Source organism: Lycorma delicatula, chromosome 5 (assembly GCF_047948215.1).
Source record: "Lycorma delicatula isolate Av1 chromosome 5, ASM4794821v1, whole genome shotgun sequence".
NCBI classification, from domain to species: domain Eukaryota; kingdom Metazoa; phylum Arthropoda; class Insecta; order Hemiptera; family Fulgoridae; genus Lycorma; species Lycorma delicatula.
In genome coordinates, this window is record NC_134459.1 from 124283792 (window position 1) to 124304512 (window position 20721).

General features: G+C 35.4%; 1 protein-coding gene across 1 annotated transcript in view; it reads left to right on the top strand.

Moving 5' to 3' along the window:
- Positions 1-20721, top strand: part of LOC142325739 (adenylate kinase 7-like) — an 85455-nt gene that overhangs the window by 26463 nt on the left and 38271 nt on the right. The window contains exons 9-12 of the mRNA XM_075367773.1: positions 4309-4386; positions 6827-6973; positions 10901-11036; positions 18844-19013. Of these exons, the coding sequence (XP_075223888.1) occupies positions 4309-4386; positions 6827-6973; positions 10901-11036; positions 18844-19013 (531 nt within the window). The remainder of the gene's footprint in view (positions 1-4308; positions 4387-6826; positions 6974-10900; positions 11037-18843; positions 19014-20721) is intronic.

Genomic DNA, 20721 nt, shown 5'->3' on the forward strand with positions numbered 1-20721 from the left:
ATGATGTGGGTCCTAAGTAACACCAACTGGGGGGCCGATCAGTCGTGTATGTTACGTTTTTACTACTCCCTTATTTGTTCCCGTTTGGATTATGGTTGTGTCGCCTATTCCTCAGCTCATCAAACCGTACTTAAGATGCTGGACGGTGTGCATCATTCTTTTCTTCGGCTTGCCATGGGTGCGTTTAGATCAAGCCCTATCGCAAGCTTACTTGTAGACAGTGGTGAGCCATTTAGGATAGACGAGACCAGCTTTTGTTATCTTATTTTGCCCGTCTCAGCGGACAGCCGAATCACCCAGCTTTTGACCCAGTTCTTAAGAATCCTAATTTGAGGAAGTATGAGGACCGTCCATGTTGTACTGCGCCTGTGGGTGTCCGTACACGACGTCTGCTGCAGCATATGAATGTTGGCACTCCCTCGTTCTTTCCATCATGTCCGTGCTCAAATCCCCCATGGAGAATAACCCATGTAAATTTTACGTTTGATCTTAACAACGTATGATAAACAATCAACGCCACCTATTGTTTACCAGCAGGTGTTCCAGTTTCTCCTCACCAAGTCGAACCCAGACGTGGTGGTATACACTGATGGGTCGAAGCATGACGTAACGTTGGTTGTGCTTTTGTTTTCAATGAACAGACTAATATGTTTGGCCTACCCGGTGTTACAAGTGTGGTGGAACTACTCGCTGTGGATAGGGCTCTAAGTATCCACAGCAACAGTTGGCCCTAAATATAGGAACATTCTTATTTGCAGTGACTCGTACAGTGATCTCCAGGCGTTGGAAAACCTTTATTCCGGACATCCTGTTGTCGTTGGCATTTATGATAAAATCGCTGATTTTATCATAAAATGCCAACCATAACACATAAAATTTGCCACCTTGCTTTGTGAGCAAGGTGGCAAAGTGGCTGGATGGCTGCCGTCGATAGTAAACTTTGACGGATTAAAGACTCAGTGTTGCCGTGGGGCTCCTCTTGCAGGAACTCTCCTCGTGAAGAAGTGGTCCTCTGCCGGTTACAGTTGGGGCATACGAGGATCACACACGAATATCTAATGTCAGGTGGAGACCCACCCCTGTGCACACGATGCAACTGCCGCATGACTATGCACCACATTCTCGTGGACTGCGTATGTTATGCGGCATTGCGTCGTCAGTTTAATATACCCAGCAGCATTCGTGATGTCTTGGGCAATGATGGCAGGGTTTTGGAGCGAATGTTTCTCTTTTTGCATAGTACTGGGTTACTGCAAAGGATTTAATATACTTATATATGTTTTTCTATAAGGAGAGTTTTTTAATAAATTTAACCTTTATTTTCGATTTGATTTTTTAGTTTAATTTTACTATCTGGGGTGGGGATTTTTGCACAACCCAAACTTAAGTAAGTTTTTATACTTTCTTTATTCTACTATTTTATCTTTAATGTTTTATCAACTTTGTCTGTGATATTAGTTTTTGATTTTATTTTGCCTTCTTGGCTTGTTTTAGTAAATTTTTATTATATGATTAATATTACATTTACACCTTGTATAGCTTATTATTTAGGAGTTATATTACCCTTTTAATAATAACTACCGGGTGATGATAACACCCAAGCGTTTTTCGCCCACAAACAACCAAAAAAAAAAAAAAAACTATCGATTCTCTAGCCTCTTAAACATTTTTTGTAATTATTGCTATACCATCTGCAAAGGCCAAACAATCCACTTTCATTTGGTTTTTACCAGCTCCTAGTCGTATTTCTTTTAATCCGTTTTCCTCTTTCTTCTTCCGCCATGCCCTTATTATTTTCTCGAGGATTAGATTAAATAATATTGACGCGACAGCCCATCTTCCTGCCTCAATCCCGTTTTAACTTAAAAGGGCTCTGATATTTCTTCCATAAATTTTATTTTGGACTGCGTATTTGTCAACTGCGTATTTGGACTGCGTTTGTCCTATTAATGTTTGCGTCTTCCTGTCTACTCTGAATTCCTTGAGCGTTTCCATCATTGACTGTCTATCGAATCGTATGCCTTTTTGAAATCTAAAAATGTTACTACGGTGTTAATACCTCTCAATGCTCTAAGTCTTAATATATTTTTTAAATTGAAGATTTGTTCCACGTATAGTTCATATATATATATATATATTTTTTTTTTTTTTTTTTTTTTTTTTTTTTTTTTTTTTTAAATGATATATTTTTTTTACATCGGAGTAGGGGAAATCTCTAATAGACACTATTTGCTTGCACACATGGTAGTGTCAGGTTGTGGGACTAAAACCTCACAAGGACACACAAAGACTGGACCAGCTATAAGTACAACACAGTTCCCGATGGGAATCACAGAATTGCCTGTCAGAAGGGGACGGCAAGAGCCTCAGTGGAGTCCTTCATGTAACGACGAAGCACGTACATCCGTATGTGGACCTAACTCAGCCTGGTCTTTACAAAAATCTAACTGATGCAGAGGATGACCCCTATCCTGCAAGCTGGCTCCCACCTTATTTCGCAGTCCCCTTCCCCAAAATAATATCCCTCACCATCTGAGAGACTGCATTCCACTTCTCAGCGCTAACAAGCAAGTCACCGATTATGTTGTTTGTGCCTAATGAGCCAGTTACAGTACCCTTGGATTTGTCCACCTCTCACACTGTCGCACTTGAAAATCACTTACTCGACATTAAGGGAGCCTTAATACAGGCACAAAAGTCATATTCGCAGCACTCCTGCTGTATAGATATGACCTGAAGCAGCCATGCTCAGTAAGCAGCCTTACTCAGTTCCAACAGGAACTGAGTAAGGAAATAGTCTTCCTCTCCAAATCCCCTAATAACCCACGGCACGACATATTTAATTAGCCTGTATGTCCATCTTCCCTTGTCAGAATCATCCCATTTGGAATGCCACCTGCCTAGGAGAGTATCGTAAGATGACACCCTAACCTCCCTTTGGTATCAGTCATCCCTGAGTGATGCCAGCAAGTCTATCAGCGGCATACTGGAGATAACTAACGCCATTGCAGAGACATCCTTCTATCACTCTGTTATGCTGTATTGTATGCACAGGCAGGTGCCCCATATAACAGGAACGAATTCACAATACTGGAGTGCACGCACCTTTTCAAGGCTCTTGGCCCGTTCACGTTGCTGAGAAGTCTGCTCAGTATGGCCATCGTCTTCTGTGCTTTAACTGCAGTTTTGATCATATATCTCCTAAAGGAATGCCTTCCACCCAGCCGTACCCTAAAATACTTCACTAAAGTACTGGAAAGCACAGACATCTTATAGTTGAAAGGCGATAAGCCCTAATCTCTGCCTTCCAGCCATGACCAATACTTTAGTCTTCTCCAGGGCAAGTTCCAGTCTTTTATCACACATGTGGGTTCTCTGAAGACCATATTCTTGTTAATTTTTTTTTATCCCTTTTTTCAAAGAATTTTAAAAGAAAGGATGTATAAAATTTCTTTTAGTCCATTTCTAGTGTAATAAAATTCAGGAATATTGGTAACTTTACAAAGAAATTAGATAGTTTATTTAATAAAATTTAGTCTACTTGTAGTCCCACCATTTTTTTTCTATGTTCAGATCACTTTTTAGTGATATTTTTAACGCAATTTTTTTGAAAAATCTAAATATTTATGTTTATTAACATTTTCGTTATTTATAATTTGCAGTTTATTTTTAATTTTCTTGGCAATTGTTCATTTAAAGGACCTATCAAAGGTCTTTTTTTTTATGGCATTGTTAATAACCCTTAACTTCTACAGGTTAGAATATAGTTAGTTGGTTAATACTGTATATTTTATCTGTGTTGCATTGTTTCATTCAATACCTTATTTTTGTCATTATATTTATAAATTTTATACTAGACAATTTTGTTGAAATCTTGATTTTTTAAGAGATATTTGTAAAATTTGCTGTTATAAACTATTTTCCTATTTACTTCTATGAGTTAATGTGAGAAAGTTGGTTCTTTTGTGTGTAGTGTTTTTATGAGTTATTTATATTTGTAGATGAAAGAACATCCAGACTAGCTAAGTGACATACAGGCACTTAACGCAACTAAATTATAAACTTTCACAAATCGCTCCATAGAAATATGCTCATAAGTACTAACCACAACATACAAATAAAAAAAATACAACATAGGTCAAATATATTAATAATGACTATATACTTCTTTTGGAAGAGCAGTTTTATTGTAACTTGAAAGTGAGTAAACTATAATTTTGTAATTTTTTCATGCTATACAAGAATCATATTTTTTGTCTTACTTAAATACTTTATTGAGATTTCTAAAACAGGTTTCTGTTTTCTTAGGCTGTTAGTAAAGCAGTAGGAACAGGAAGTGTAAAAAAAGTTCCAAAAGAAGATGCCTTTTTGATTCCAGAATTATCGGTTTGTTTATTTTTATGACATTGTTTAAAATTTATTTATTTAATATTAGTTTCATATATATATATATATATATATATATATATATATATATATATATGAAAAAAAATATGTATATAGGATTTAAATTAACTGTTTGTACAAATTTAATATAATTTACATAATTTTATGTCTGTTAGATTTTACAAATAAGAAATTATTTTTTCACATCATTGAAAAAAAATTGAAATATTTTTTTAATCAAAGTATCAGATTTACTTTTATGTATAACTTTTAATATTTTTATAATTTTTATTTTATGAAAATATTTTATAACTATAAAATATTCCGTAAGATTCATTTTGTCATTGAATACATGAAATGAAATTACAAAAATTGTAATTTTTCATTCATTTTATGAAATGTGTACAAATAATAACAGTCACTGGTACATTTTTCTAATCATGATATACAGTCACTGACAGAATTTTATAGCGATAACTCATAATACATTATAATTTTGCCATATATGAGTATGCTAGTCTAGCTGCATGAGCAAGTGTGTGAAGTTGCTATTTATGAACATAATGTATGACTAAGTATAATTAGTCCATTCTGGTTTTCTCCTGACTACCCACTTTCAATTTAGTTCATTAATGTACAAGTATTAACTGATTAATGCCATACAGGACTCCTGGATGTACCAAGGTATTGAAATAAATACTCCATAAAACAAGTTGCTGAGGACTTGCACCTGTTTTAAGCTTCTAAGATAATAATTCAACCTAAAATTAATGTTTATCTAAGAATATATATTAAATCCACATCCTGAAAGTACATGTGCTGTACCACTGGAGAGTTGGTCGAGGAATTCAGCATCATGGAAGTACCTGCATAGAACCCTAGGACCTGTACAACAGTTGTTAACTGTTGAATGTGGTTCTAACTACAGTATCTAGTCTTTTAATAGGCCATTTGTGATAAATTATTATAATCAGAGAAAAAATATTAATATATCTCATTTATCATTACATTTGATACAGGACTGTTACTTGTATTAAAAATACCCCTACAGCACAAATTATCTATTTAACTGGACTGCTAAAAAAAAAGTCAATAGGACTTAATATCAAAAATGAAAATATCATTTATTGCATCGGTGGCATCCTGACAGAAGCCAGACTGATGACTGTGTTGTGTTATCAAATTTAGACTGATGACCTCCGGTAAAACCCATCAGAGCTAGGAATAGAGGGTGCAGCTTGGTGATCGAGGTTGAGTGTCTTCCCTTACAGGAGTCAGGATGGTTTATAAAATAATGCATTATTTTATCTTTCTAAAAATATATACTTCTTTTAAGTCACTAAAATTAACCTATATTTTCTGAAATCTCATATATATCCAATATTTCTGAAATTTTGAAAAATTTGAAAATTTTTGAAAACACAAGTTGGTTATAATTTTAGAGAGTTTGGAGACTGAATCTAAATTTTAAAGAAAGAGGTACATTTAGATTTCCCACTCAAATGGTTTCACTGGCTCTCTCTATTATGCAATAGTTACTGTTTAAACTAGTAGCTACCAAAAACCTGTATTTAAGGATTTGTCAAATGATAAAATATTGCCAAAATGGTACAAAGAGAAAACTGGAAATCCCCAAAGAAATTTTCAATAATATGAGATGAACTCGGTTGCTAAAAACTATAATGGATTAAACAATTTAAAAGTAAGACTAAGTGTTGGCTTTATAGTTTTTGATAAAGGTGTTAAAATCCTTTATAAAAATCATGCTATAAATCATTGCAGGTGCTATAAATCATTGCATAAAATCCTTTTATAAAATGAGAATTTCTTCTGAGTAGAACATCTAGATGGATTGAAGAAAATTGATTGTAAACGAATAAGGAATAAATAAGAAACAGTTTTATTCTATACAAAGGACTCTAGGGTAAAGAGAAGGCGAATGAAAAGAAAGTTAGAAGATAGAGCAACATACAAAACAGGGGAATTTTAAATGCAGTTTTTCTGAAAATTATTATTTTTTACCTTTTGGTGCAGTTTACTTAGTTTCTACTACAGTTCTATTATTTTACATATATATTATAGTTTGATATATATATTATTCATTTAACCATAATAATATAATTCATTTTTAACCATATCAAATAATTTTTTTTGAATATATCTGTGAATGTTCAAGTTTATGAAAATTGTATAGAAAAAAGAACAAAATTAGTATGTTAGAGATAAGTTCTTAATTGCTTTAGAATCACCCAAATAGCCACCTTTCTCTTCAATGTCCTCCAATGTATGATAGGCCAATATATTGCATCAGTTAACAGTAGTAGTTTCTTTGCTCTTAGCATGCTGCCACATAGAGGATGGTTAGTTTGTAGATTCTCATAATTTTATGTATATTTAGGTCTTTATAATAATTTTAATGAATAATTGTTTTACGTTTTAGCAACCATTCTATGATCTTTTAACATCAAATTTAAATGTAGAGTCAAATGTCCTTGACGACATACAAATGCAGTGGAAAAATGAAGTGGGATTTGTAGAAATCATTAAATCAATTGGAAATGAATTTAAAACTTGCAGAAACTTAAAGGTAATAAACTAAATACATTTTTTACTTTTTTCATATCTCTCTCTCTCTCTCTCTCTCTCTCTCCTCTCTCTCTCTCCTCTCTCTCTCTCTCCTCTCTCTCTCTCCTCTCTCTCTCTCTCTCCTTCCTCTTTCTCTCTCTCTCCCTCCTCTCTCTCTCTCCTCTCTCTCTCTCTCTCCTCTCTCTCTCTCCTCTCTCTCTCTCTCTCCTCTCTCTCTTCTTTATGAACAGAGTAAAATATTCATTAATAATTACATACATAATTTACAATAAGTTTTGTAATTGTATACCTTATATCTGTATTAGAAAACTGTGTTGTATTTTGATTAGTGGAAAAGAAGAAAAAAATTTAATGCACTACCTTATATTATTGATATGAATATAGGTAAAGGAAGGGAAAACTATGAAAAAAGGTAGACTATACTTCTTTACTCCAGATATATATTTGTCATCTGGAAGGAAAGGAAGGAAAGTCATTAGAAATCGTGGTGAATAAGGTTAAAATAGGAAAGTAAAAAGAGAGGTATGATTAAGCTTTAAAGAGAAATAAAAATCTTGAAAACTTTTTTATGTACATGATTGAGGGAAACATTTTCAGTAAACTGAAGATACTACTGGGTTGACAATAGCCAGGTTTGATCCCTATAGATTGATAATTTATTAATTTTTTACTAATCTGCTGCATCAATTGTTTATAATTTCATTGTTTTGTTTATTTTAATGTAAATCATTATTAGGGCTTAATGTTTGGGATTGGACTTTTTAACTTTTCTTCAAAGGAATAACTAACAAAAGTCAGATCAAGCCTCCATGAGGTGTGCCTGGATATTTTCAAAACAAATAGATACATTTTTTCCAGTGAACTGAAATCTAAACAAACTTCACAACTTCATCTATCATCAAGTTTTACCACTCTTATCACCTCACTAGATTACATCTAGAGTTGTAACTTTGGACCTAGTCCCATCACAGCTGATCCTTTGATAGTCAACCATAAAAGGTGTTTTAAGAAATACTTAACTGGCTGAACCAAGCAACACCAAGGTTCAGAGAAGATAGTTCTCAGATACGGTAGGCTGTGTTAATCAGAAGATAACATTCAATTGGAAGCATTGGAATGTCCTAACATTGCACACATTAACAAGAACAATACAAAATCCAAAAACAAACCAAGATAAATCACACTTCCACACCCAATATAAACTCATTCATGCAGACTGGTAAAATAAAAATAATAACCGACCTAATGGACCAACACAAAATTTTCATCACGGGTCTGCAGGAAATAAGAAAAACCAACCAGGACACCATGAAATCTCAAGGATACAAGCTCTACAAAGGTACACTTGTTAAGAGAGTGGTGAAAAGTATCTCACAGTTTGGAATAAGTTTTTTGGTCAGCCTCAAAATAATAAACTCTGTACAAGAATTCAAGTCACAATCCCCCAAGAATCTCAACACTCACCCTAAAAGCATCTAATAAAATCTACACCATAATAAATGCCCACACCCCCACTAATAATAAAAACAAATCACCAAAAGACTGTTAAGAAAGAGGAAAGTTGTGGGACCTACTGAACTAGACCATAAGTAACATCTCCAGAAATCATGTTAAACTACTAATTGGAGATTCAGCCTCAACTAGGCATAGAAAGAAGATACCATGATATTGGAAAATGGCCTACCCAAAAGAGAACAAATGAAAACTAACAGACTCATCAATCTCTCAATTGAAAATTACCAAAAAGCAATCAAAAAAATAAAAATCACGGGTAAACTTGAAGACCTAGTCAACAACCTTAAACAAATCAGTGAAGAATTAGCCCCAATAATAGCCGATAAAAAGCATCAATTGTGGACCAATATATGCGATGAAATTGTAGAAGAGATCAAGTGTGGCTATTACACCAATCCCTATTATCAGAAACATCTTTCCAAAATCTCTACAAAGAAAAGAAATCACCCAAATCCTAGGGAAAATAAAAAGATAACACCATAAAGACACACTGAAATCAATAGAAGAATTCAACAAAATGCAGTCGAGAGACTACCAAAAAACAACTTCAAAAATACGAATCCCCAACCCTACTAATGAAGGATGAAAACCATAATCTGGCCAATAATAATAAAGACAACGCAGAAATCCTAGCTAAATATTTCAACAAACTTCTAAATTGAGAAAAACTGACAGAACTCCTATACTCCAATAACAACACCACAAGAAAACATCAACACTCCCATAATAAAAGAAGTTTACCAAGCACTGGGTTAGATGAAGAATTACAAAGCATCAGGAGAAGATCAGGCCTTTGTAGAAATCTGGAAATATACAGGAAGACTAGCAAAAATCGCCCTTCATCAACAGTTTGTCAACATCTGGATCAAAAAACTACCGCAACACTGGACTATAGCCCTCATCCATCCGCTACACAAAAAAGTGGACAAAACAAGGCAAATCTAAAAAACAACCCAAGTCCAAGCGGGTTAGGGCTGATTAGGTTGCTGAGGTAAGAACTGATGATTTGTCAACCCCTTCTGGAGATGAAGAAAATCAGGCAGGGCCTTCCACCCGGGTAAAGGAAGATGTTGTGGCTTGTTTTCAGAAATTTAAAGGTAAACCTGGTAGCTCCATGTCTTTGATGAGGGTTTATTGTAGTGACCAGTTTGAGTAGCTGATGGCCTTTCTGGGAAATCCCAGAAGTGTAAGATCAAAGTTAAACCCACAGTTGAAAGAATTCAAAGTTTTTATGTTTGCATTGGCAAAAGGACACAAGGCGTTTGCTTTTAAGCCAGTGTAGGTAAAGAAAGTGATGGTTAAGGAGACTGTTCCTCTGCCGGTTACTGAGCCTTCTAAAGCCTAGCGGAAATGTTATTCAGATGTTATCACGAACAAGTGAGAGGCAAGTTTGTTTTTGAAACAACCAGAGGTTATGTTTGTTAATATGAAAGAGGGACATACCAAAACAAGTAAGAGGTAAGGGTTTAAAGTCATTTATTGATCAGAGAGATCAAACCTGAGAATGCAGAGCATTAAAGAAACTAAGAAGGAGCACAATGTGGTGGCTGAAAACAAGGAGACAGTCAAAACTATATTGGACTCATTAAAGGTCAAGAAAAGCAACATAAGAGCTGATCCAAAAAGAAAGAGGCAACCAAGAATGACAGTTTACAATTTTGACCGGTGTCTAGCTGAGGATGAAGTGATGTCTCTCATTACAGAGCAGAACACCCAGTTGGATGAGGCAGCATTTAAGTTCGAGTGTCGGTTTTTATTTAAAAAGAGGGTAGGTGCAATGCAGAGCACTATCACAGGGTGTTTAAGGTGGGTCCTTCATTATTGAACACCTTCCTCTCTGATGGAAGGCTGTTCATTGATTTGGCTTCTTGCAGAGACGAAGAGTATGTTGATGTTCATCAGAGTTTTAAGTGTTCTCGGTATGGTCACAGGGCTAAGTTCTGTGATCTGTGCCTATTGCTGTGAGGAGAGCATAAGCTCGAGGACTGTCTTAAAAAGGCTGATACTCCATTGTGTATAAATTTTAAAGGTTGAGGAAAGATCATAAGAACTCTGTTGATAGCAAGGGGTATGAATCATATTTGATAGCTATCAAGATGTATTTTAATCTCTTGATGGTTAGTTTTGGTCAGTTGAATGCACAGGATGCTTATATGTTCAAATCGAGTTAGGTGAAGTGGCCTTTCGTCGTAAGCTATCTGTATCGTGTTGCAGTATCTGTATATTACATCTGGTGACCTGCCAGGTTTTGCGGGATGGAAGCGACTTTATTGTGGTTCTGACAGCATGTTTGCTGTTTTGTACAGAAGAGAAAAAGGTTGTCTTCTTGCAGCAGCTCTCTAAGATTCATCATGTTGTTGTTAGGGTTGATATTCAGAACTTACATCTACATGTTGTAAGTTCCTATTTTCAGGATCAGGATCCTGCTGAGCGTCATCTTGAAGTCTGGGAGAAAATTCTTCAGTTTTCAGAGCATCGTTTTGTTGTTATTGATGCTGATGTTATTGCTAAATCTCTTATGTGGCATAGTGATTATACCAATGAGAGTGGTTGAAGGTTTTGTCATCCAATATGACCTAGAAGTTTTTAATATTTCTGGTGAACTGTCAGTATATGCTGGTATGGTGACAGTTTTCTGACACCAATACTGATATCTTTCTGCCAGATTTGGCAGGACTTTCTTAGTGACTTTTAGGTTAACCTAAAAACCTAACTACATCCACCAATTTTGGCATGCAACTGGCATTCCTACCTGAAATTGAGGTTAACCTGACTGCATCTGCCAGTTTTGGCGCGCAATTAGTGTTTCCCGCATTTTGGTGAGCACAGCTGGTTAGTCCCAACCAGCTTTTGATATTATAAGTTTGTTTTATGTAGTTCTTTATTTAATCCTTTCTACGAACAAAGTGCAGGAAGAAGATGCTTTTAGACTGCGGAAGAGCCTACCACGATCTCGTGTGAGAAAAGTAAGACAACCCACACTTATGCAGTAGGAGGGAGACCCTTTCGTTGTGAGAAGCCCAGGGACTGTGAGGGTGCTGTTTAGGGTCCCCATAGTAACAGCATCTTTAGACCATCTGCACAAAAGAAGAAGAGAGGATGAAACAGAGGAAACGGGCCAATTACAGGATGATAAGATTTAATTTGAAGCTGTAATGCTAGTTTTGGGCAAGCAAATCAGGTCATTGAACAAATTGATTGTGGCCAATGTGAACACAATAATAGAGATTAAGGAGTGTTCAAGGAAGCTGGGGGGGAGCTTTTGAGGACTGCTGAGGGTCTGAGAAGCGTATGGCTGCCCTATCCGGAGCCTGGTACCTCACAGAATATTACGGTTGAGTCACCTACGCAAACAGCATTGGTTCAGAGTTTATGAGATTCCAATCATCCCTAAGGAAGAAGTGGATGATGAAGTTCTGGCAAGCCTAGTACTCAAAAGTTGGCCACAACTTAAGAGTATATGGAGTTGTTCGAGAGCTCTCCAGGAGACGAGGATCTTGGTAAGGACATGACTTTTGATACCGCGGGTAGCATGAATCAAAGAACACAAAAGAAGGTGCCATGGATATGGAAATTTACCCAACACGTAAAATTAATTGCAGGCAAAGTCCTGGTAGAAAGGTCATCTGCTGAGGTCCTGGTGGGTGATGAGATTGGCAGCAGGAAGAGAATTTTATATGTCATGATAAACTCGTCGTTAGAAGAACAATCAATCAAGAATCTCATACGTGCGGTGTCGAGTATTTTTAATACTGACAGCAAAATATGTTTTATAGGGATTGCTGATAAATTGAGCCAGTCATTGAGAAGGATGGTGACGTTATTATGGCTGGAGGAGAAAACAAAGGTTCACAAAAATATTCTGTGTACTTAGAGAAGATCCTTAATCCTTCAAAGAAAGGTGAGAAGAGTAGGGATAAGAGGCCCAAAGGCATTCTCACCGCTGTAGTGATAGTTAAGTTGGAGGGACGCTCAAGTCATCTGTTCTCCATTTATGGAGGTCCTCTCAAACTGACAGTGACCCCAAGTGGTGAGCAGATTTGGCCTCGAGGTATAAGGAGCTTAGTTTTGTTAACATGACGTAAGGTAGGCCAAACATGATTTTTGGCATTCTTTTGTTCAGGAACAAGATAACAGACCCATGGGGTGTTTTCCAATTTGTTGAAAAAGGGAAGAATTAAATTGTTGTTAAGGGAGGCGGCAAGAATCCCACTGTTAGTTCCTCATACTGGCCTCTTATGTTGCTGCTGGTTATTGGTAAGGTCTTCGAGAAGATACTACATCTGCATATTAATGAGAGGTTGACATCACCACAGTTATTGATGGAGGTTCAGTATGGCTTTCGTTCTGATAAGGTAATTGAAGATGGTATTTTATGAGTTTAGCTTCTTTGGGCATCGAAAAGTTCTACTTTGTGATGGTGGCCACGAAGTGGAGAAGATACTGTCTTACGTTTGTCCGCAAGGTAGTGTGCTGGGCCCCTTGTGGGTTTTGGAGTTTGATTTTTTGATGCGGCTGAGGTTGCCTGCAGCTGTCAAGTTGTCGCTTAGCCAATGATGGACTGTTGCTGGTCAAAGGATGTATGTAGAATGGGGTTGAACTCCTGCGCCTGTTGGGCATGCAGGATACTTGAGCTGTGGGGCCATCAACATAAGATGCCATTCAGCCCAGATAAAACCAAAATGTTGTTGCTGAAGAGCCTTTGGCTGTGACACTGAGAATCCTTGTTTCAATGTCAGACCATCAAATTCAATATGTTCAGGTTCAGAAGTACCTTGGAGTGTTTCTTGACAAAAATTTTCATTATAAGGAGCATTTACACTGTCACAAAGAAGGTTAATAGTGCCTTCTTTGGTATTCAGCATGTGGTTAATCCAGATTGAGGTCTGAATTTTTAAGGCTATGAGTAACCTCTACAAGGGTATGTGTGCGGCTGTCCTGGTGATTGCTGGAATAAAGCCTATTGATGTTCTTGAACTTGAGCATCAACAATACTATTTCACAAAAAAAGTTGGGTCAATTAACTTGCGCTAGAATTACAGAGATTGAGAATGATGGATTTCAATTGTGGTAGACCAGGTGGGATGAGAAGTCTGATGGGTGTTACACACATGGTCTTTTTCCTGATTTGAGGAATGTGCGGAGAACATCTTGGTTGTCTCCATAACTCAGTTTTTTCAGGCCATGGTGCTTTTAGAGAAAGGTTGGCTTATTTCAGACCTTGCTGATTTGGGTCTGTGCTCGTGGAGTGGCATATTAGATGATGCCTTTCATGTTTTACTTGTCTGTCATCAATATGATCTCTTGTCGCCAAGATAGGCGCTCTGTAGTTTTGTTTTTGCTCTGTTATTTTGTGATGTTATTTCATTGGTAATAAGGATAAAATCAAAACCTAAACCGACAACGATTGTTAACGTTTATATGCCTACAAGCGCCCATGATGATGATGAGGTAGAGTGTGTATACGAAGAGATTGATGAAGCAATTAAACACGTAAAGGGAGATGAAAATTTAATAATAGTTGGAGATTGGAATGCAAGCATTGGAAAAGGCAAGGAAGGAAATATAGTGGGTGAATACGGGCTGGGCAAAAGGAATGAAAGAGGGGACCGACTTATAGAGTTTTGCACGAAGTATAATTTAGTAATTGCCAACACCCAATTTAAAAATCATAATAGAAGAATATACACTTGGAAAAAGCCAGGCGATACTGGAAGGTATCAGATAGATTATATCATGGTTAAGCAAAGATTTAGAAATCAACTCGTTGACTGCAAAACTTACCCTGGAGCAGACATTGATAGCGACCATAATTTGGTGATAATGAAATGTAGATTGGGGTTTAAAAACCTGAAGAAAAGTTGTCAGATGAATCGGTGGAATTTAGAGAAGCTTGAGGAAGAGGAGGTAAAGAAGATTTTTGAGGAGGACATCGCAAGAGGTCTGAGTAAAAAAGATATGGTAGAAAATGTAGAAGAAGAATGGGAGAATGTTAAAAAGGAAATTCTTAAATCAGCTGAAGCAAACTTAGGCGGAATAAAGAGAACTGGTAGAAAACCTTGGGTTTCAGACGATATATTGCAGCTGATGGATGAACGTAGAAAATATAAGAATGCTAATGATGAAGAAAGTAAAAGGAACTATCGGCAATTAAGAAATGCTATAAATAGGAAATGCAAACTGGCGAAAGAAGAGTGGATTAAAGAAAAGTGTTCAGAAGTGGAAAGAGAAATGAACATTGGTAAAATTGACGGAGCATACAGGAAAGTTAAGGAAAATTTTGGGGTACATAAATTAAAATCTAATAATGTGTTAAACAAAGATGGTACACCAATATATAATACGAAAGGTAAAGTCGATAGATGGGTGGAATATATTGAAGAGTTATACGGAGGAAATGAATTAGAAAATGGTGTTATAGAGGAAGAAGAGGAAGTTGAGGAGGATGAAATGGGAGAAACAATACTGAGATCTGAATTTAAGAGAGCATTAAAAGATTTAAATGGCAGAAAGGCTCCTGGAATAGACGGAATACCTGTAGAATTACTGCGCAGTGCAGGTGAGGAAGCGATTGATAGATTATACAAACTGGTGTGTAATATTTATGAAAAAGGGGAATTTCCGTCAGACTTCAAAAAAAGTGTTATAGTTATGATACCAAAGAAAGCAGGGGCAGATAAATGTGAAGAATACAGAACAATTAGTTTAACTAGTCATGCATCAAAAATCTTAACTAGAATTTTATACAGAAGAATTGAGAGGAGAGTGGAAGAAGTGTTAGGAGAAGACCAATTTGGTTTCAGGAAAAGTATAGGGACAAGGGAAGCAATTTTAGGCCTCAGATTAATAGTAGAAGGAAGATTAAAGAAAAACAAACCAACATACTTGGCGTTTATAGACCTAGAAAAGGCTTTCGATAACGTAGATTGGAATAAAATGTTTAGCATTTTAAAAAAATTAGGGTTCAAATACAGAGATAGAAGAACAATTGCTAACATGTACAGGAACCAAACAGCAACAATAACAATTGAAGAACATAAGAAAGAAGCCCTAATAAGAAAGGGAGTCCGACAAGGATGTTCCCTATCACCGTTACTTTTTAATCTTTACATGGAACTAGCAGTTAATGATGTTAAAGAACAATTTAGATTCGGAGTAACAGTACAAGGTGAAAAGATAAAGATGCTACGATTTGCTGATGATATAGTAATTCTAGCCGAGAGTAAAAAGGATTTAGAAGAAACAATGAACGGCATAGATGAAGTCCTACGCAAGAACTATCGCATGAAAATAAACAAGAACAAAACAAAAGTAATGAAATGTAGTAGAAATAACAAAGATGGACCACTGAATGTGAAAATAGGAGGAGAAAAGATTATGGAGGTAGAAGAATTTTGTTATTTGGGAAGTAAAATTACTAAAGATGGACGAAGCAGGAGCGATATAAAATGCCGAATAGCACAAGCTAAACGAGCGTTCAGTAAGAAATATAATTTGTTTACATCAAAAATTAATTTAAATGTCAGGAAAAGATTTTTGAAAGTGTATGTTTGGAGTGTCGCTTTATATGGAAGTGAAACTTGGACAATCGGAGTATCTGAGAAGAAAAGATTAGAAGCTTTTGAAATGTGGTGCTATAGGAGAATGTTAAAAATCAGATGGGTGGATAAAGTGACAAATGAAGAGGTATTGCGGCAAATAGATGAAGAAAGAAGCATTTGGAAGAATATAGTTAAAAGAAGAGACAGACTTATAGGCCACATACTAAGGCATCCTGGAATAGTCGCTTTAATATTGGAAGGACAGGTAGAAGGGAAAAATTGTGTAGGCAGGCCACGTTTGGAGTATGTAAAACAAATTGTTGGGGATGTAGGATGTAGAGGGTATACTGAAATGAAACGACTAGCACTAGATAGGGAATCTTGGAGAGCTGCATCAAACCAGTCAAATGACTGAAGACAAAAAAAAAAAAATTTCATTGGTAGGACTATAGCTCAACATTTAAATATTTTATTTCTACACAGTTCTGTTTGTTTGAGTAGTTTGTTTTTGGTTTTGTTCTGTGTTTATTGATAGTATGTTCTTACACCAATGGAAATGTCATTTGTGGCGTTAGCATTGGTGGCATCCTGACGGAGGCCAAGCTGTTAACTGAGAGATGTTATTCAGTTTGTGGGTTCAGAAGATGACCTCCAATAAACCCCAGCAGGGCTAGGTACAGAGGGGATGGCGGCATGGCAACTGGAATCATCACATGGGGAGGATCTTTCCCTTCACGATCAGACTCTAACAACTGCAGGGTAATTATACTCCTAGATCCAACATGCAAAATTCTTTCAAGGATCATTCTCAACAGGACCAGTTTACCAATCAAGAAAGAACTAGGAGAATACCAGGAAGGTTTCAGACCCTGGCGGAGCAGTCCAAACCAGAAGATGAGTCTCAAGCTAATAATGGATTACAACAGAAAAAAAACAGAGACATGGTTAACGTTTCTAAACTTCAAAGAAAGCATGCAGTTGCATGCATCCACAGAGAATCCCTACTAAAAATTCTAAAACACCTTGGACTACATCCCAGATTAATAAACATGATAAAACTGAATCTTAAAACATTAATTCAAAAGTGAAATTCAGAGGCTAACTCTTGGAACCATTTCAGATCAGAATAGGACTGCGACAAGGCGATGGGCTCTCACTGCTACTATTCAACTGCACTCTAGAAACTGTAATAAGCGAATGCTCATTAAAAAAAATGCTCTCAAAAATAAAAATAGGTAAAAAATTCAAAACAAACTGCTTTTTTTTGTCAATGACTTGGAACTGCTAACAGACAACATCGACAAAGCTAAAACAAGATATTAGAACTTAAAAACATTGCAAATAAAATTGGCCTCAAAATATCATTTGAAAAGACAGAAATTGTGCTCCAAAAACCAACACAATTAAAATAAGTAATTATAAATGGTAAAAAGTCAAAATAGTAATCTAATTTAACTACCTCAGAGAATTAATAACATACAACCTAAACAAGAAAACCTCAATTCAAACAACAATCTAGCTAAAGCATAAAATTAACCTGGTTCATTTATAGTAAAAAAGTCTGTCCATAAATGCACAAATAAGACATTACAACCCAGTTATAAGACTGGAAGCCACATGAACTGGCAGCAGAAACACTCTTCCATCTGAACAAACTATCAAATACCGACAGACTCAAAAGAATTGGAAGAACCTCATCAACAAAAAGTACCAGAAAGACGGGCAGTGGTGGATCGTGCCCAACAAAGTCATGTACAAAGAGTTAGAACCCATCACTGATATACCATGCATAAGAGGAGACTAGGATTCTCTGGAGACATCTGCATAAGAGGAGACTAGGATTCTCTGGAGACATCTGCATAAGAGGAAACTAGGATTCTTTGGAGACATCATGAGGATGCTAGATTCAAGACTTCTAAAACAGTCTGTACAATGCAATCTCAACTCAGACAGGATGCAGATGGATCAGAGAAATAAGATAGTATCTGTAGGAAATTAGCCTTGCACCAGAAGACTCCACAGACAAGATAAAATTGAAAAAAAATCAAGGCGAAAAATACTCACTTCACCCTTACAAGAAAGAAATTTACAGCACGATCATTTTCAACACTGAGATCAAAGCATATGAATAAGTAATGGGAAGACTCCAAGGTCTAAAACAGTTCCTTTGAAGTCCATTTGAATTTTCTAATGAAGTTCAATCATTTTTTAAAAAGCAAGTATTGTTGCTCATAAATTAGTATATATTATGAAAACCTTTCAACAGTAAATAAAAAAAGAAAAGACCTGCAAACTTTGCAAAACATATCAAATACTTACATTTTAGCTGTGATTTGGTGAGTTTGGTCATTGATTTTCATGCCATATATCAAGCAGTAGTTTCATGTATATTTGTTTTACATGTATAGTTCCCACTGAAGATTGCAATAGTAGTATCTTAATATTATTTAGCAAGACCATGTTTTCAGATGAGACAATCTGTCACATATAAAGTCACCAGTAACAGATACAGTAATGACATTAACAGATTAACATAAAATAAATTCACAGTTTAAGGTATAGAAATTCTTACTTAAATGGATCTCATGCTTATCAGTGATTTAGAGTGTGTTTAGGCTGTATTATTTTAGCACATTCATATTAACATGTTTAGTATTAATAAGTGTGACATGCATGATAAGTCAATTTGATTGTTCTACAAACATATAGTAGGTTTTATGTTTTATTTTGAGGGAAACAATAAACTGATCAGTGTAAACTGTTAGATAAACACTTATCAGGTAATTGCAATTTTAACTTATTTTTAATAATCTAGAAGTAACTACCCACTTTATTAATCAATGTTATTTTATACAGGTCAAAAAAATATTAGTTGTTGGACCACCTGGAAGTGGCAAAACAAGAGTTAGTTTAAAACTTAGTCAATACTATAAACTCAACTACCTTACATTACCCAAGGCAATTGAAAATTATGTCCAAGATATAGTAAGTATTTTTTTTTTTACTTTTTTTAAAAGTATTTTTATTTTATATAATCAAATGTTTATTATCAAGATTCTCATTTGGGAGTGCAGTGAATCTCTGACAAAAAACAAGAGTGAAAAAAAACAAGAAAACAACAAATGGGTGTTATTCACAATAATAATGTTATAGCTTCTAATGAAAGGTTGTGACTTTACATTCACTAATGATGATAACTGATAATACTGCTTTTTTATGCTTTTTTCTTTATATAAAATGTAATGTAACTTGCCATTGTCCATTTAACTTAGCATTTAAATGGAAATAATACACCTATGATGTTTATTTTTAGTAAATACACATATATGAAATAAGTATTGTTGCTGGGAAAATCGACAACTACAATTTAAAGGTAAAATTGTCCATTTGTTTTTTATTTTATGTCATCAAATACATGATGATGAAAGTGATGAACGATTTAACAAAAATAATTGATATAAGAACCACCAAAAAAACAATTTCATTGTAAAATTCTTAGTGAACGCCTTATAACAAAAATATGAAATCAAAAAAATTATGAAAATTATAGTGTGATGAAGGTATCCCTCCCAAAACAATTGTTTGTCCCAAATCCGATAAAACAGATATTTTTAAAGTTACAAAAGTTCATTCACCACAGTGCTCTTTCAAAGTACAACAAACTGGTTTAGAAAAAAACACAAAAAAAGGATGCCATTCAATCGTTAAGAACAACTATATATTTCTAGTAAATTTGAACATGTTAGTAGCATTTAGTTTCAATTTTGAAGTTAATCTTTACAGAGTATGTACATACTGTATTTGTTATGTTTAGTGTTTGGTTCAATGGCTAGCAAACAGAAACATACTACATTACGCTTAAAGATAAGCTAGAATTTTGAATCGTTTAAATAAAAGAGTGTGACAAAATTGTCCCCTGGAGTTTGGTGTAGGAGAAGCCAGAATTAGTGATTGGAAGAAAAACCATACAAAAATCGAACAGTTCTGTGCATTTTCTTCAAAAAAATTCTTGAAGACCAACATACATCAAGACTATCATAGTATGATAAGGTCGATAAAGCCCTCTTTCTGTAGTTAACATAGGAAAGAGAAAAAGGCATGCCCTTAAGTGAGCCTCTTTTTCAAGAGAAGGCTATTTATCTCAATAAACTAATAAACAGTGACTATTCATTTATGGCAAGCATCAGGTGAAGAAATGTCAAGGGATTGACATTTCTCCCCAGATCATACTGCGGCACAGGAGTACCAGAGAGAATTCGCTGATTTATTATAATGGAAAAAAATATTCTCCCCAACAAGTCTAAAATGCTGATGAAACTGGCTTGAACTTGATGGCATTACCAATAAAAAGTCTGATATCTAAGGAAGAAGCCTGTGCTCTGGGCTTTAAAATGAGCAAGGAGCGTATTATGTTGATGACTTGTAGTAATGCTACAGGAAATCACAAGCTACCTTTAATGATGGTTGGAAAATCTGCAAAGCATTCAAAGACAATGGAAGAGCCTTCCTCTTCCATTGTATTTTCCTTTGTGTTATAAGAACCAAAAGAAAACCAAAAGCTTGGCTGGATGGAAATCTTTTGAAGGAATAGTTTCAAAACAAATTTTTTCCTGTAGTAAAACATTTTAACAAAGATAATCATTTATCAGCAAGAGAAATTCTGTTGATAGATAATACTCCATCTCACCCCGAC